Raw genomic sequence first — 19,660 nt, forward strand, 5'->3', positions numbered from 1 at the left:
TGTCTTGAATGATGCTAGATCATGGCAAGTGCCACCGTATAGACATGAAAACAATGTTGAAAATATCATTTCAGGGAATATATCACCAAGCGTCCAGAAAGAAACTTATCAGAAATATCCAGAAAACAATTGTAAATTATCAGAAAAGTGTGAAAAGAACAAACTTGGAAAAACTCAGAAAATATTGAGCAAATCAGCAACCTGAAAAAGTCAGGAGAAATTGGAAATTTGGGAGAAATCAGAGATACTTGAAACAATATGAAAACCCCATCTTCATCATCGCTACTTGCATACAAATGAACATATGAGTAACCTCAGACTTTGGACCCCTCACACGATGAGTCTCCCGGGATAAATCTTTCATCAGAATTGAACATGTGCTAATGCATGCATTAGCACTTACTAAAAAAACCACAGTTATGAAACAAGATGATACACTGAAATAAACAACTATCACTGTTAGTGAACTTAATTAGATAGGACTTAATCATAATGTAGGCTGTACAGATAGAGAACCATAGTAGAAGTTTAGCATAAACAAATGGACCAATTGCGCTCAAGTATAGTAGAATTTGGCACCTGGAACCTCACCGAGCCTCTACAAACCATCCTTGGGAATAAACATAGGCCACTCTTCATCCATGTAGAAAAAAGGCCTATAGTGAAACTCATTTAGTCACATAAAGACTTTGGAATCATTCCACCCAAGGAGAGAAGGGAGTGCTCTAGAGAGAAAATAGAATACTCCCATCTAAAGAAAAGATTGGTTTAATCTTCAAATAATCCTTCATTAGTACAGAACTCCAAGAAGGATATCCCAGAGTATAGTGATCACTTGTAGAGGCATTTGTGTATAATTATATCCTCAACCAATGGTCTTTTATTGCCTCCATCCAAGCAGACTGTCACTTTATTTCCAACCCGTCATCTTCCATAGCTTAGTGACACTTGCAAAATGCCATGTGGAATACCTGCAAATTTGCCATTACTAGGCTTGAGAAGTTGTCTTAATTAGGCTTGTAAAAGACAATTACCTTTTTCTTTTGTAAGCACTCAAAGTGGACTCTTTCTTGAGAATGTTGAGGCCTTTGTCTAAGAGCAGACATGCTTTTATGAAATTTAAGTAGCATGTGCGTTAATTGTGGGTTCAAAGTGAGTCATTTTTATATATTAAAAACTAGAATTACACATAGATCTATGTACAGAAAAGCTCATATCTAAATTCAAACTTCTGCCAGAGAAATACATTTAAGGAAAAAAAAAGAATTAAGAGCTAGCTGCTAGACCTATGGTATGATAAAATAATATTCCAAGCAAATTACAAACAACGAGTTGTTCAGAAGGTTATGAAAAAAGGCCAATGATCCTACACTTAAATTAGGAGAAAACCATTTGAGTCTAAAAAATGCATAACTGTCCTGAAGATGGATCCCTTTTCAGATTTGAAGCTTCAACCATTAGCAATAAATACGCTGTGGATAATCTGAAGCACTGTACTAAGATGCATAATAATGAAAACACTTATAATGAAACTAACAAAAGTTAATTTACATGAAACACTTACTTTTGAAATGCAAATTGTATATCTGCAAATGAGGGGCGATTTCGGAAATCATATTCAAAGCATCCTTTTATGACACTTTCCACAGCACGAGGCAATCCACTTGGAATTTTTGGCTTTTCATGCCTAAGAACAACTGCATCATAAATTTCAACTGCCGATTTCCCATACCAGGGGCTGACTCCTGTGAGCATTTCTATAATGCTACAGCCAAATCCCCAGCAATCTGTTTCATATGAAACTGGACCTCTAACATCTGCCCCCCATTGTTCAGGTGCCATGTAACTTGGTGTGCCCAATCTTAATGCCAAATCAGAACTTGACAATGGGATTCCCAGTAGCAGCATTGGTATTCCAAAGTCTCCTATAACTGCAACATCATGTTCATCAAGCAAGAAATTAAAAGGTTTGAGATTAAGAACCAGGATCCCTTTAGAATGCAGCTCCATTACACCTTGCACCACATCCATACCATACCTGAAAAGGAAAGAGGAATTAAGTCATGAATACATTCACCTTATCCTGCATACATCTGTAAGACGTAAGGAAACAAAGAATAGGCTAGATCATGGTTGTACATCTAGAGCAAAAGAAAAGAAAAAAAAGCTTGTATTACCAAAATGTAAAACAATACTGTTTACTACATTAAATTGCATTGATAGTGAGGAGAGACGTGAAAGCAAAAAGTTCATTCATATAAAACCATTTTCAAAAAATGATTTCATGTAAGTTCAGCATAATCATACATTTCTCTGAATTTCCAGCATGCTTAGAGTTTTGGAAATGCCAAATTGAGACACTAGCAATGATTGTCCAATCCAAACTAGAGATTGCCACAGTAAAATCTGATCAGCCCGTCAAAGGTTTACTCCTTCAAGGTCAACTCTTCTTAAGATGTAATGTCCACAATCGCTTGAGCATGGAGTTGTTCCTACTAGCCTAACTTGTCTCCTTTAGGCTAGCAAAGGGGAAATTGCTAAGGGGACAAAGAAATTTTGCCTAACTCTACTTTATAATATTAATAAATAAAGGGGGCAAAAGTCACTTGGACAAAATAAGAAAAACCCACTTAGTAACTTTATCAAATAAAATAATAATAAAGCTGATTCTAGAAGATTGGAGAAATATCCCAACGAATCTTTAAAAAGGGAGAGGAGGCCACTTCACAAACATTCTATTCTATTCATCATTTCCGAAGAATCGATTTGGCTCAAGCGAGTCTGGGGCAGGGGTTTCAAGTGGAACCCTTCAGCTGATTTCAGTGGACCTAGAGTGCCATCCTGGTTGGCTCGTGGGGAGATCACTCAGATCTTCCATTTGTGTTCAAATATGCAGGTGTTTGAAGCAGATTTTTCCGGAGGAGAAACCCTTGGTTGAAAGGTTAATTTTCTGAATTTGTCATTGTAATTGTGGGATCATCTACAGGGCAGAGTTTTCCAATTGCCGTAAAATTCAGGGGGGGTGAATTGAATTTGGGTAGAGGGCTGAACTGCATCACCAAGAAGGGTCGATTTGCTTGAAGTTTTACGTATTCATTTGTGGAGGCCGAATTTATTTAGAGGGATCATTTCATATTATGTGTCGTGTTACCCACCACCCGTGGGAAGTATCCATATGTGAAAAGTTTCTCCTAGATGGTCTTTAGTCGGCAGCCAGCAGCCACCAGATAGCTCGATGTACCACTATCTCCAGCACTTGAGTCAGCCATGTGGTCCCTCACCCATCTGTTATGATTGTATGTTTGAAGGTGGGCCTCCCAACCCTGAAGGTAGGGCTTTTCATTAGTGTAGTTGAATAATTTTGTTTACTTATCATGGACACTTTTGGGCATGGATTGGTGGGGCGATTCAGCAAAAAGAGTGGGCTAGGTTTGTACTCTTGTCTCCTTTGCCCGATTTGGTGGTTAGCCTTGTATCCTAGTCCCGTGGGATCTCCTTTATTGGCTATTAGCTTTAGGGCTGGCACTACATGGGAAATCCTGATTTTGGTTGCGTGGTCCCACTTCCCGACACCATATACATCACTCCCCTCTGCTCATTTTAACCCCATTAATCACTTTGTCCACTAGGTCAAGTGGGGTTATCCTCCCCTTCCCCCTCCCCTTGTCCAAACCTTGGGTCAGGCCTGGAACGATGCCCTAGAGGTTGATGTAGCTAAAAAGAAAAGAAAAACCATAATTTTGCCACTCTCAACAGAAAATGTACCACAAAATGCAAAAGATGGTCGGGACATAGAAATTTAGCACGTGGGAAAAAGCCAAACATGAGCTCTACCCCTTATCTAAGGCCATCACCCTGGTTCCTATGGGCCCTAGATGAGTCCCCACCACATTAAGGAACCCATGATTGTCCCAACCCCTCGTGGGTGATGAACTGCCACACCTTATAAGGGGGTTATCTATTGTTGTATCCTACACATCATGCTCTTGTCCCATGGAGGCCCGAGCAGTTATGAAGAAAAACCAATCAAAGGCAAATGGCATGTGAAGAAGGGTGGAAAAACAAAAGTCGGGGTAACCCATGTACCATGATTGCTCCCTTCTACACTCATATACCCAAGTGTGGGCTTCCCCTATTATAGCTACCCTTGTACCATGGCATGTGGCTTGGAGCCCTCTCCTAATCCCCACTCCATTCCATCATTATATCACATGCCACCTACCACTTGATGGATGCACCATGGACATATCACCCCCTTTAAAGGTTGAAACCACCTAATAAAGTCCTTGGTTAACCCCCTCATTGAGCTTGGAGACACTTGTACATGCCAAAGCCCACTATGGAAGGGCATGCCACCATGAAGTGTCCATTTGATTCCATGATTTGTAAGCTATTTTACTCGATTACTCATGATTTGTTGTGCTAGAGGGCAAGGGGACACATTGGATCTTATGCAAGATTGCAGGTGGGTCACCATTTGGAGTTTGGTCTCCTTATATGGGGTCCAAGCCCTCCAGACGACCATATTGGCACTTGTAGGGTGGGCGTTAAGAGCCATGGGCCTCTACCATAACAAAGAGCAGATTGCCACTTCATGGATCCCTCACCAACATTCATTGACTGCACATGTTCTACCATTTGGATGAGGATGATGCATCTAGACCACCATGCCTAGACGGATTCACACTTGTACCACACACTTGGCAGAGGTTCCAGGGTCCAAATGAGGATGTGTCTCACTGTGGGAGACAAAGGGAGGGCTTATGTCATCATCCCATCCCTTACAGATAGTTTACAGGCATTATCGATCCACTTGGATACCCATGAGGATGTCATTGTGCCCCCACACCCACTTGGGGACATCACAGTGACTTGCTTGGATATCAATGGGCCAATCCCTTATTCATTATGTTTGGAGCAATGTTTTAAGACTCCGACTCCGACTCCGAAACGGTAATGACTCGGCAGGCTCGATTTCAATGACTCGGTCGTTGTAAAAAATACATTAAATATTTATTTTTTTTATAAAAAAACATAATTTTAAAGATTTTAAACATAATTTTAAAGATTTTCATTCATGTTTCCAAACACACAGCATTATAATATAGATGGAAGACAACATATGATCAAAGTAGGCTCATGAACCAATCCATTATATCAAAATGGTACCCAATGGCAATACATAGTCAACTGTCATACATGATCGAAGATTCGAAGACTCAAAACAAAAAACACATAACCAAGGAGGCTAGAAATGGCCTCTACAACAAAAGTAAACTGTGACGGTGACCAGACTCCAGCACTAGTACTACAGTACTACTGGGCCACCGGCTAGTAGCTACTGTCAGAGGAGCCAAGATCACGTCGATCAATCACTGGATCATCATCATCAGAGTCAAACAGGGGGCCCCATGGCTCCTCCTCATCATCATCATCATCCCCAACTGCAACTGTAGAAGTGGTACCACTAGCAGGTTGTGCAACTGCAGCAGATGCAAGCTGAGATAGAGTAGATATGCGGCTGCGCTTCTGTCGTGGCTGAGCAGAGGAAGCACCTACAACTGGAGTCCTTGCTGGCTGTGAGACTGACGCTGGTGGATTGGGATCTGCATTCAACTGAATAGGCTGAAGTTGAACAGCATGTTCAAGTTCAACTGATGTCTCCAGATCTAAATCTAAATCAAGATCCTCATCAGAATCAAACTCTACTGGACAACTCTCCACTACCCAATCTGATGTCGGATCAATGTCTTCCAACACAATGAGATCTGAATCAGGTCTTTTGTTTAGCAAATGGTTTCGTCTGAGCCGAAGGTTGTATTGGACAAAAACTAGATCATTTAACCGTTTTTTATCCAAACGGTTTCTCTTCTTTGTGTGAATCCTCTCAAAGACAGCCCAATTGCGCTCACACCCAGATGCACTGCAAGTTTGACTCAAAATACGAATTGCAAACCTTTGCAATTCAGGACAATGGCCACCAAAGGCCTCCCACCATTGTGCTGCAAAAAACATAGGAGTGTAATGAGTTAGCTCAACAAAATTACAAATTATATCTAACTTTCAAATTATAAACGATTTAACAAACTTTTAAAAAAAAAGTAAAAATATTAAGAATTTGAAAATTGAAATTTTTGTTTACCTGGCTCATCTGCTTCTCTTGCAATCTTTGCTAGGTTCTTCCCAAAGGTACCTGCTGCATCGCTGAAGATATTGGCCTGTCGGTGTATCTCCAGCTGATCAGACTCCAATGGGATCATGCGTTCAATGCAATCAACCAGTCCATCTCTGACCTCCCCCCTCAAAGCTGCTGACTCCTTAGCTTTATAATGATACCGTGGGTTCAAAAATACCCAGCTGCATGTATAGGGCAATGTAGTTGATTGTTCCATCTTTCATCAATGATTGCCCAAATGGGCCCATACTTTGCCACTCTATCCTTGTATACCGTCTTTATTTGCTCCTTCGCTTGATCCATAGCCTCATAAATGAAGCCCATAGCCAACCTTTCCCCATCCACCAACCGCAACACCTTAACTAGTGGCTCAGCAAGCTTCACAATCTTTGCTGCCTTTCTCCAAAAAGTTTCTTCATGGACTTTCCTTTTCAATTCTTTGCCTTCTGGTTTGTTAGACCAATTGCTTTGATTCCATTCATCACTGGAAAACATCTTTTGCAAGTTTCTATGTTGGGAAAGCATAAATTGCAATGTCAAAAAATGTGTAGCAAATCTACTGATGGCAGGCCTAATAATATCCTTGCCCCCAGTGTGTTTCCTCATGAGGCTCAAAACCAATGTATGATTGTAGATAAATTTTGTTATGCTTTTGGCATGATCTATAGTGTTTTTCACCCAATCTAATTTTCCAATATCCTCAAGCATGAGGTCTATGCAATGTGCAGCGCATGGGGTCCAAAATATGGTCTTGTGTTTTTCCTCTAACAGTTTACCAGCAAGAACATAGTTAGAGGCATTATCCGTGATGATTTGAACAACATTAGCCACCCCCACCTCCTCAACAACCTGATCCAATAGCTGAAACAACAAGTGGCCATCTTTTATCTTATTAGATGCATCAACTGATTTTAAAAACATGGTTCCCTGTGGGCAAAAGACAAGAAAGTTTATGATGGTACGGTTTCTTTGATCAGTCCATCCATCTGACATGATGGTACACCCTGTTCTTGCCCATGAGTCCCTGAACTCTTGCAAATACTCATTAATGGATTGAATTTCTTTCTGCAAACGAAACCCCCTTAGCTCATGCATAGTAGGGCCTTTGAAGCCTTTTCCAACAGCATGTATGGCATCAAACATAGGCTCATAATATGGTGAACGAGCAGCATTAACCACCATCTAGCTATGTAATCACAAGCAGTCTCCCTCAATTCTTTCTTCCAATGGTCATCTAAAGTGGGCTGCATTTGAGTTTTACTAACTTCAGGACCATGTGCATCTGATGGAGAGGAGGGAGTGAAATAACTTTTGATAGTCACATCACCCTTTTTCAAATTCATTCTACCCTTTCCCTTATCTTGAACAGAACCAAAAGAGGGAGGAACATATCGAAAAGGGTTGGATGCCTCAGTTTGAGGGATAGAGGAAGAACCCTCAAAATCATAGTGGGGGTTGGTAGCCATCATTTTTTGTATCTCCCTCTTCCTCCCAATTTCAGCCTGTATGTCTTTTTGCCTAGCCTTATCTTCCTTAAATTTCTCAAAGCTGGCCAACAAATTCTTTCTAATCTCCCCAATTTCTGGTGAGGTACATGGGGTAATTTGGCCTCTAATCCCTGCAAAGTGTTGTTTCAGCCTATTAATGCCCCCAGGACCTTCCTTAATTTTCCTATGGCAAAATTTGCATTGCATTTGACTATCAACCATTTCAACATATGCCCAAGCAGGATCTTTTGCTCTAGGTGCCATTTTTTGACTAGGAAATGAAAGCAAACAATCTGAAAATGACAAAAAAAAAAAAACATTGATTCAATGTTCATTTATTTGACAAAAAACACTCTCTAAGCTTTCTAGATATGCACCTAAAATTTACTAAGCAAAAACAGATTTATAGAGGTGGAAAAAAATACCTCCAGGCACAAACTGCCTCCTCAAGCTTGCTCCAAGAATCAGCCCCTCAATGCTGCTCCAAATGGCTGCCCAAGAAGCTCCTCACTCCAGCTACAATGCTCCTCCAAGACTCCTCACTGCTGCTCCAAAACAAGCTCAAGAACTGCTCACTAACTCTCAAAGAAGACTCTCACTCAAATGCATAAGACTGCTGTGAGTGAATGAGAGCACTTGGGTGTGTTAAATAGGGTTTGGGAGGGGGAAATGGACCCCAAAAATCATTTAGCATATTCATATAACTGTTTGGGGTCCAAACGAAATAAAAAACATTTAAAAAATCCATTAAAAAATAATATTTTTTTGTTGTTTACGCTGCCTGGGCCGTTCCTTTGTGACTCGGCCGAGTCATATCGGAAACGGCCGGGTTGGCCGAGTCACCCATGACTCGACCGAGTCATTGAATGACTCGGCCAACCGGACCGTTTCCATGGCCGGGTCACTCTCTGAGCTTGCGAAACGGATCAACCGTTTCTTAAAACAGGGATTTGGAGCCTATTCTCTCACATTGGCACACTTTGGACTCCACTAAGCCTTCTTAATGGACCAACGACTCATTATGTTTACTATTTTGCCCTCTTGAGAGGATTATCTTTCTATTTTGGAGCTATCTTCATCGGCTTGTCACAAAGGGATGTTATTATTGTACATTATTTTATTATTTGGGACTTAATTAGGCCTGATTAGGCAAACAGAACTCTTTAGGAAGGATATAAATAGATGATAGGCTCATTCATTATACTCATCATCACTTGGATTGCATTAGTAGCTCTTGTGAGAATTTTGCATTCCCTTTTGGAGGAGGAGCTTGGTTTCAGGGATGAATTTGATGTTTGGATACTATTATCTTGGTCTTAGAGCTTCAAATTTGTCTTGAATTGATAATTGGATATACTCATTGTACATGTAAGTGCTCTTTTTCATGTCAATTCTTTACATTTATATTGTTACATGAATAATTTATGGGATTTTCGTTCTCTAAATCTGAAATTTGCCCTAGTTTATGCGAAATTGTGAAAATTTTGGATTTTTGAAGTATTGCATATGTTACATGTGTCATGTATGATGAATGAATGTTCCTAGAGGTTTAATTCCATTGAATGCAGCTTGATAAGTCATCGATTATTGTACATCTAAGTATAAAATCCTTCAGTAGTGGAGTTCATGCCCTAATTTTCCATGCAAAGTTGCCTAAGGACTCCTTGATTGGGTAAAAGTCTCTCCAAATTTCAAAATCACCTTGACTCCGTCTCCCCCTAAGGCAAGGCACTGGTCTAGCCATTGATGTTCACCTGAACGAATATTTTTCTCACCTCTTTCTCCTCTTTCTAGGCCTAACCCTAGTAGGTCACCTAAGGCATCAAGCAAAATTCTTTGTAGCCATCCAAAACCCTTGAATTTTGGTCCACTATGTTGAAGGAAATGTAACTAGGTTCGGTCTTCATAAATGTACTTTTCATATTTGTATTTATTCAGGAAAAGAAATATTATTTTTATAATATATGTCAATGAGTTTCTTGCTCATTGAAGTAGGTCTAGCATATGTTAAAGTGCTAGAGGTGAGTCAAAGAGTCAAAAGAATTACATTGAAGACCTTAAGGGAATGTTACACCATGTATATTTATGTATGAGAGTCAAAGAATACAACTCCAAGCAAAGTCAAACCTCCTCCTAGTAATGGCACCATTAAATAAAGAAAATTGAAAAAAAGAAGACAAGTCAGCCTACAAGTCGGCCTAAAGGAGGGACAGTCCTCTATATATATAGTCTTTCCACTCCTCCAACGTCCCATTCATCTACCTCTGAAATCAGCGAACTAAAGGAGCCGAGAAAAGGTGAGCGAAGGACGAAGAAGAAGCCTCCAAGTGCAGCGAAGAAGATAGGACAGACAGCAAAGGTTTTGGGATTGTTCTAGGGCCAATACCAGTCACACGTGCGAAGGAAAAAGAGGGTTGCCTACAGTTATGACAGTAGCAAATTACAGTCAAGCATATCTCATTGTTTGGGCTTGAATCTAGGCCTACAAGGCCTCCTATCCAAGCGAAGAAGTAGGGTCCTCAAGCGAATGAGAGAGGAACAATATTACATCAAGTAAACCTCCCGCACATGCAAGAATTAGGGTTGTAGAACAGTCCTACCAAGTCTGCATCTACACCTCAAGGAAGAGCTCATTTAGTCAATGAGGAGGTAGGGATCATCACAAGGGAAGGGACTCATGACAAGTGTCTCTTCTAGAGCAAGTGCAACAAGGTACATCAACAGTTGAAGGAAGAACAAAGCGTCGGAAGAAAGAGGACGAAGTGCCGAGGAACGAAGTGCCGAAAGAAAGAAGACAAAGTGCCAGGGAAACCAAGTGTAGAGAGAAGGAAGGACTTGACTTGTGCTTGGAGGATATTCTAGTCAAGGGTCTAGGGTTTGGAATTGATCAATAAGAAGTTTCAATAAGAGGAAACTTACCGATGGGTTTTCCTCTCAAGAGAAGAGAGGTTTTGGCCCTAGTAGAGAGCCAACATCTTTTGTTCTTGTTCTTATGTTTTGGTAGCAGTTTGATGAAGCACACACACATGCATTAATAAGAAGAACAAGAAGATTAAGTTAACAAGACAAATTGGAAAGGGCATCTCAAGAACACTCATAAGGTGACTCATCAAGGAAGGACATCTACAAAGTTGAAGCATCAAACCAAGAAGTCTCAATCACTTCAAGGACAAGAAGGCCTACCTTCTATCATTCATCAAGGAAGGCTACAAAGCAAGAAGAAGAGCCTTACATAAAGGCACCTACAAAGAAGAGCATATCAAAGAGGGACCTACATCATCTACAAGTCATCAAGCAAATCTCATCATCAAGCAAGTCCACTTGGAGAAGGCAACTTGTGTTAGACTCTCTCATAAAACAATAATAAGTCCAAAAATAAATTAATTAATTAAATATTCCAAGTTAGGAATTTGTACCTAACTCTTGGGTTGTTCCTCTAAGATAGGAGTTAGTTTAGGCAACTCCTATATTGGTGTGTGTCTGGTGAGAAATTATCTCAACCAAAAGTGTCTAAGATAGCACGCACTATCTTGAGAACACTATCTCTCATCTATTTATTTGTAACACTATATTCAATTATTTTTGTAAGAATGTGAGTGAGAGAGAATACATGAGGCTTCAGCCTTTTTCCGGAATCCGCCAATAGTGTGTGTAGTTTTTATATGTGATTTATCTATTTGTCTGAGTTAATATCTCCTTTTCAATATGTGGTATCAGAGCTAGATCTGAATCTGTGTTGTGAGGAGGTTGTGCCTGTCACAGAGATCTATGTTGAAGAGACTACGTTTAAACGTTGTGCTATGTTGAGATTTGTTGCAGAGGAGAACGCTCTCGTTCCTGTCGAGAATGATCTACGATGGCATCAAAATACTGATCTGGTGAACGATGTTGCCAAGAACATTTTGGTGACTGCATCCGTGGACAACACTGTCATCCTTTCTCTTTATTGCTAGTGCAACCCAGTATTATAATAAAAATGTTGAACAAAGGCGAACGGAGTGAGATGCTCTGCATTGGAACAACCAAACAGGAAAGAAATGATTTCTGGACTTCAGAAAAATTGAGCACGGTAGTCATGCCTTCTACCATACTATACTAAGCTGAATTATTTTAGAGATACCAGTAGAGGAATTGAAATTGCAGGTTTATAATTTCGTGACTTGGATGGTCTATCTCCCACCAGCAATGTGTGGTAGCCCGCTGGCAGTACCTGATAAGCTGCATTGTCGACTACGCCCAGTGCTCTGAACCTTCACGAACACCCTCTTGAATGCTATCAACCGCTTTTCTGGAGCTCCGCTAAGGCCTGAAGGAGGAACGGAGTATACCTGAACAACATCACTATGGAAGTATCTCTCTTACCTGTGTTATTCACTTCAATATCTATCTTTATATTCAATCCCTCACATGTTTCTGCGTAATCTTCCACGCGAATCGACTCGCAGGGAAATGAAACTGGATCCACAGCTTGAAACAGAGAGTAGCATTTCTGATTCTTAGCCAACGGAACTTTCAGTATTGCTTTCGGTGATTGAGACTTTATCTGATATGTAAAATTCGTGTAACTCAGTCCGTAACCGAAGGGATACACTGTGTGGCCCTTGTAAAATCTATATGTTCTTCCTGGGTATCCACTTGAATTCGCTTGGAGGTTCATAATCGTGTAGTTAACTTGGTTCACGTATTTCTGTGGATACCAAGTCATGGGAAGGCGACCACCTGGATTATATTTTCCAAAGATGACCTAAGCTATGGCATCTCCTCCCCCTTGGCCAGGATATCCAGCCCACAAAAGCAACCTCTTGTACCCGCAGTTTACCCATTGATCTTCTTTAAAAGGGAATTCATGAAATTCTTTTAAGGGATGTTTTCGTAATGGAGTGATAAGGTGTGACTTTAAATTTGTTGTTTTTTGGAGTGATAAGTTGAATTTGGAGAGGCTTGAAGTGATTTTATGGAGCGATAAGGTAAATTTATTTTTGTATTTGGAGTGATAAGTGGATTTCTTTGAGAGAAATTCTTTTTTGTAATCCAAAGTAATATTTTACTTTGAGAGAGATTTTAAGAGTGATTGAGTGAGTGCAGGTATTTTTTTGAAGACATTTTTCTTTCAAAAAGGTTCTAGAACTTTGATTTCATGAAGATATTGTGAAGCTGAGCAATTATGTACTCCAAAGTTTAATAAAGATATAACTTTTTGTGGTGATTGTGTCCTAGATCCGCCCGAAATTGAATAAGGGGATCTTAGGTACACGAAGAGTGTGTTGATGATGGTGCATGCTTCATGTTTTTTGCTTATGATTTGTGTCTAGTTTTGACACATAAATGATCTCATTTATCACACATAAAGTTCAATGCAAGCAAGCACAACACTTGTAACAAAATAGCTGCAAGGAAGGATAATTAAGCTCCACACATACAACAACTCATCAAAGTTTTCAACATCGGCATTCTACCTCAACAAACAAATTCATTCAATACAATCAAGTTCATGAATCTACAAACTTCAGCATTTCAAAGCAATGTCTACATCACTACAATCAGGTTAATGAATCTGTAAACTTCAACGTTTCAAAGCACAATCTACATCAACATTATTGAACTTGTAATCAAACTCATATCACATTGAATTGTAAGGATGCATTCTCGGTTGAAACCGACACCCACGTCTTGAATTGAGTCATTGTAGTGAATCATTGAAATCATTGTAAGCTTTTTTGGGTGCATTTTCGACAGTGTTCGACACCCTTCCTTTAAAGCACACTCAAGTGAGTCCATGAATTTCACATCTCTTGCAAGCGAGCGTGAAGTCTTCAAGTAAGGCAAATGAGCATTCACACAAACACAATCGTCATCAAGCGAGCGTGCATTCCAGAGTTTAAGCAAGAAAGTTCTAGCAAGTGTTCTCAGCAAGTACAATAAGCAACAAATCAAGCGAGCGTGCCATTCAAGTAACAAAATCAAGTGCAATAATTCAAAGCACGACATCTACGACAAGAGAGCCTGACTTCAAGTGAGCAAGTTCAGATGGTGCAACATATTCAGTTGTTAAACATTCTTCACAGTTTGATCATCTCCAGTGATGAAGACATGGTGCACATCAGCAAAGAAACTCTTGCTGATATTTCACGGCATCTACAACAAACACATGAAACCATTGAGTTTCTTCAACTTGAGTCGCAACTACAAAGAGATGAGTTGCAACAAAAGAGTGCTTCTTCCAAGTCATTCAACCATACAGATGAAGATAAAGATGTTGATTCCAAATCACTCATCCAAACAACTTCAAGTGTCGAAGTTGTTCATGATCAAATTCAAATTTCTTCCAAACCCATCATCAAGCCCTGGGAAGAGATTCAAAATAACAAGAATCGACGAGGCTTAGGATATGTCACTGATGACACCAACTTACATATCCCAGATTATTCCAAGCCAATTAAGTTTGTGAGTGCAGGATTTCTTGAACAACTCATCTCAGAAGGTTCTGAGAAAATTGCAGACAAACAGAATTGCATGCAACCTGAAGTTCATGTCCAACCGAAATGCTCTCATTGTCAAAGAGCCGGTCATATGGAAGATCAGTGTTTTGATCTCCATCCTTGTTGCCATTGTGGCAAGCCCAACCATTCCTCAGAAAAATGTCGCAACCAACAAAAAGCAGCCAGATTGAAGATACATTATGAATGGATTGATCCTTGGGAATGGTCATCCACAGTCAAATGATTGTCTCAGTTCTACAACCGACTACAATCACACATAGTGCAGCCAACAGTGAACAGATGATGGTACTCTCATGTAGTTGAATGAGGGAGTACAACAGTGAAACTCTCCTACACCTGAAGGGGGGGAGTTCAAATATATTTTGGAGAAGATTGTCTCTCCTTTCAGCTGACAAAGGGGGGAAAATGTCAATGAAATTGACAAGTGGTTGTCAGACTGAAAGTCTCGACAACATCAGCGAAGTAGCCAGTGGGCATCTTCATCAGCAGCCAGTGGGCATCTTCATCAGCCAGTGGGCATCAGCAAATTCGCCAGTGGGCGATCGACAACGAAAGCAGCAGTGAGCAGCTTTCATCATAGCAAAAGCAACATTGAGTTGTTTTTCGACATCTTCAGCCAGTGGGCGATCATCATCAGCAAAACACGCCAGTGGGCGTTCATCAAATTGTGTCAGTGGACATCGGATGCTGTTTACAAACAAAGGACAGTTGGATCCTTTTGCGGCTTGGCACGTGATGGAGTTGTCAAGCGATATTCAGAGATGAATCAAGCATGCAGCTGATTCATGTTCTCTTCAGATTTGAGTTTTTTCCAGCATCCAGTTTTGGCGGTTTTTTCAAGCAATGTTTTTGAGGATCAACATGAGAACTTGGAAGATGGTTCCTCGTTCTTATTTTTCGATTTATCATTGAGGGGGGGAATGTTAGACTCTCTCATAAAACAATAATAAGTCCAAAAATAAATTAATTAATTAAATATTCCAAGTTAGGAATTTGTGCCTAACTCTTGGGTTGTTCCTCTAAGATAGGAGTTAGTTTAGGCAACTCCTATAATGGTGTGTGTCTGGTGAGAAATTATCTCAACCAAAGGAGAAATTATCTCAACCAAAAGTGTCTAAGATAGCACGCACTATCTTGAGAACACTATCTCTCATCTATTTATTTGTAACACTATATTCAATTATTTTTGTAAGAATGTGAGTGAGAGAGAATACATGAGGCTTCAGCCTTTTTCCGCCAATATTTTGTGTGTAGTTTTTATATGTGATTTATCTATTTGTCTGAGTTAATATCTCCTTTTCAATAACTTGAAGAACATCAAGATCCTAAGAAAGCAAGCCATCAAGTCTTCAAGGAGAAAGCAAATCCACTACATCTAAAAAACTATCAAGTAAGTATATGTCCCCTTCAAAATATACATCAATGTCTTTTTTGCAAGCAAAGCAACAAATTGGTAGGTACCAATAACTTTCTTGCATGGAAGAAAAGGATTGATTTACTTTTCAAGGAGAATGAACTTCTAAAACATATCAAAGGGAATACCACTATCCCTGCTAAGGAACAAACCCAAGCCTTAGCCAAGTACAATAAGGATGAGACAAGAACTATCATGTCCCCATTTTTATTCTCCTTCATAGTGCAGCCAGGGTGGATTTCCAGGGCATGAGATGGCAGGAGATGGCCAGGTCAGTGAAGCAAGTTTATGTCATCAGGGGTTCCAATGGAGTTTTGAGGAGTTTTATGGGATTTGATGGCATTCGCTTGGCATATTCCATCATCCGCACAATTTGGCATTCGTTCTGTCCCATTCCGACAACTTTCAGAAATCAGCATTATTATTGGGCATAACTTAATTAATTATGCTCGAGGTGGCATTTTGAGGAGATTAATTGGTGGACCACCTCAGTGTAATAGCTCATTGGAACCGGAACAGGAAGATCTACAACATGGGATGGTTAGATGTGAGTTTCAGTAACCTGAGGAGACATGATGGCTAATTTACCCTTTTCCCGCATTAAAAGAATATTTTAATTGAAATAAAAGAGGGAAAAGTGCTCCATGATTAAAATAATTATAAAATAGAAGGTTCTAGAGGAGTCCATCAAATCTATAAAAGAGGAGGAGACCATTGGAGGAAATCTTGGTTTTGATATTGTTTCTTGCATGAAAGGTTGAGAACCCGGTTCTCTACTCCATTGGTAGCCCCATGACGAAAACCCTCAGGTGATATAGAGAGATTGGGCGAGCACCCATCTCTTCCCTTGGTGAATCCATTCAGGGTTCACAAGTTGTAGTGTATTGTTTTTTAGTTGTTTGAGAGGACGATTTGTGGCATTGTTATAGATCTATTTGAGGCTAGATTAGCTCAGCTGTACGGGTTGTATGTGCATGTAAAACCCCAGTTATCTAATATAATAAAGCTGAGAGTTTTCTTATTTATTGTTTTATGAGATTGCAGTGCTCTATTTGTCTATTTTTACATGGCAATCTTTTGTTAAATGCATAATTAGTTTTATGTGAAGTGTTTGTTCCAAATTTTCTGCATCTAGGACATTACAGTGGTATCAGAGCTTTGGTCTTGGCTCAGCCTGTGGGTTTCAGTTTCAGTTGCAACAATTATTGTTGGAGGGTTTTTCCAAAGAAGTCAAAACCTAGTTTCTGTTGCAGAATGAAGATTTATTAAAAAGGGATCGACAAATTATTGAATAAGCGGCAAAATCTCTTCCAAAATGTTGCAAACGTAATAGATCCGACAAATTGGCGATATTAAGTTGCTATGTATGCAGTTGCATTTTTCAGTAGCCCGTGAGAATAATTCTCGGGCAAAAAGGGTAGCACTAAAATCTATTAAGGAGCCAACTATTAGATCTGTGGGCAGATATTTATGAAAATCAAAACTACAGAAAGGGTCGAGCTAATGTATTATCGTGGGGAGCTGAACCGGTTTGGTGGGGGCCACAGAGTTAATTTTTAAGTGTGGCCAAATCTAAAGTTATGAAGGCCATAATTTAATTCATAAAACATCTTTGCTGGCAAAGATTTTCGAGGAGCTGCCGAGACAAAAGGGCTGTGAATTAATAAAAATTCTATGATGGAAAATTTCTTTTAGTTTTCTCAGGATCCAAATGGACAACAAAAAGCTACGAGTTCACCACCATCCAGTGAATCAAATACCAAGGATTTGATGTTATCAATCTATTTCCACAAGGGCGTAAATATTTCATAGGATGGCTCAGAAGTTGATCCTATCATTCGATTCTTGGTCATCTTGAGGACGAGAATTTTTTTGTTTGAGCCAGCGTATCCCCTTGTAGCCGCTTAATTGAGGGCCACATTGTATTGACTAGCCACCAGAATCGATTCGAAGGCCGAACTTGCTGAGGATGAGCTGCCAAGGTCTCAGTATAGCCGAGCCTGCACAAAGGGGATTTGCACCTATTTCACATGATCGATGCATGGGAATTAACAGTCAAAACACTATCAGTCGGAAGACATGATCATCGAGTCGAGTTTCATTGCTAAAGGTGAGGAGCACTGCTTGGTGGTTGAGAGCACAATTGTGATGGGCTAAATATTATTCTAGAGGAGTTATTCGCACTTACATGACTGAACAGAGCATGCTTTTGATTTGTCGAGTTAGAGTTGAAATTGCAGAAGTGAGACCAAATCGAGCCAATCGATGTTGGACGAATCAACAATTTGCCTGAAGGCTAAGCTAATCAATTAATTGGAGATCTGAGCTTATACCTTCACTGGGGCTATATTTCCAAGCGATCAAAATTCTCCAGGGCCCGTGTCACTTGCAAATCTCAATCACGCTGGGGACAAAATCGCTAGCCGTGTTCGTTGGTTGTGCTCAAGCCAAGTCTTGGTATCGCTTGGATCTTATCAAATTGGGGCCGAGTTTCTCTAGCAGCAGCACGTCGATTGACTAGAGTCGCATTCAACGGAGGTTATAACCAGATTGGCAGAGGACAGCGGATTCAAGTCGTACGGTTACATAAATCGACATGTTAATCAGTCGACTCTGTTTGTAACTGCAGGAGCAAAGTCGTTGGGGTTGTGCCTTATTGACGTCAAGCATTGTAGATTCGAATTCCTGATGTGATTTGGATAATACAAATCTGGTGTGAACTCTGATCTTGAAAATCGTGGTACCTGTGCATTAATGCGATTAGGATGCCAACATTATTATGCGATGGGAGTTGAACTTTAATTCAGCATTATATCAAGGATCAAAGAAAATGCATCACCTGTAGAATGCAAGTGGGATCAGAGTTTGTTACTAGATTATAGCTCCCAAGACTGGAGTACAAGTCGAGTCATTGTGTGTGGTCACTTGTGGATCATCAAATGTGGCATGTAACAAAAATCGATCTGGTCTGTTCAAAGTCGTTGGAATACACTTGGGTCGGGTGTCTCATCTTCTTTGTTTAAGGCCTTCTTTAGCCTTGTCGTGGGCCTAGAAGGCCTCGGCCCCCCTCCTTGACCCTAGATGCCTACCCTAAGGAGCTTGTCGTGGGCCTTCAAGCCCTCTCCAACCCTCAATCTCCTCTGTCCTCCTCTCGGCCTCCCTTCCAAGCCTTCGCTCTCCCTTTTGGCCCTCCTTTTGACCCCTTTTCAGCCCTTCTTTAGCCTCAATCCCTAGCCTTTAGGCCTCCTAGGCCTTCTCTAGCCCAACGCTAGCCCTATTGGGCCTAGTGCTAGCCTTCTTGCCCTAATTTGCTTTTTCCTCATCTCTCAAATTTTTTGGACTAAATACTTGGTGTGGTTTGCAGAGAAAATTGGCGAAAACTTTTGTATTTTCAGGTGGCATAATCATTGGAGAAATTTTTGCATTTTGGGCAAGTGTGCTATAAGGCCTTGGGCTTGCTCTCTAAACCCTCACTTTGTCAATGGTTTGCTTCAAATGTCATATTCATTTCATAACAATGAATCAAAAGCCCTAAAATGAACTCTAAGTGGTCCAAACACCCTAATAATTTCATGATAAGAATTTGCTAGTGTTTTGGCTACTTGGGCATTGAATATCTAGCTTAGATCTAGTCATTTGCTTGCTGGAATATCTCTGCATAATCACTAGATCATATCTGATATAAATCTGAAAAGAGCATTCTAAAGGGCATAAAATTGATTGGTGTGGCTTCTAGCATATTATCATAGCATCTAAGCATCTTGGGCATTAATGTTTTGGGCTTGAATCTTCATTTCTAGTGGCTGATAACTCTGAATAAAAGGCATAATCATATTTGACATTTTTTTAATATAACACCTTAAGAGGGTCAAAGGTTCATAAATTTACATTGGAAAAGTTGTTTTATCAATTGGCAAACGATTAAGCTACTCATCGGCCATTTTCAATTTTATATGATTAATAATTTCTTGGTTGGAAGTGTTTTATTTACTGTTCTCCTATACTTCATCAAAAGTAGCTCTTCCATGGTTAAATTGGCTCATGGTGGTTTATGTTGTTGATAAAAAAAAAATAATAAAATAAT

At 40.0% G+C, this 19,660-nt stretch overlaps 1 protein-coding gene across 1 annotated transcript in view; it reads right to left on the reverse strand.

Annotated features, from left to right (window-relative positions):
• Nucleotides 1-1,560: 1,560 nt before the first annotated feature.
• The window catches only part of LOC149263215 (protein KINASE OF THE OUTER CHLOROPLAST MEMBRANE 1-like), a 183,153-nt gene continuing 165,053 nt past the window's right edge, over nt 1,561-19,660 (reverse strand). Inside the window, exon 4 of the mRNA XM_089386960.1 lies at nt 1,561-2,038. Coding sequence (XP_089243086.1) covers nt 1,561-2,038 — 478 coding nt within the window. The remainder of the gene's footprint in view (nt 2,039-19,660) is intronic.

The sequence above is a fragment of the Pinus tabuliformis genome, chromosome 6, assembly GCF_031772625.1.
Source record: "Pinus tabuliformis cultivar Carrire ecotype Pingquan chromosome 6, CPIR1, whole genome shotgun sequence".
Taxonomy (NCBI): domain Eukaryota; kingdom Viridiplantae; phylum Streptophyta; class Pinopsida; order Pinales; family Pinaceae; genus Pinus; species Pinus tabuliformis.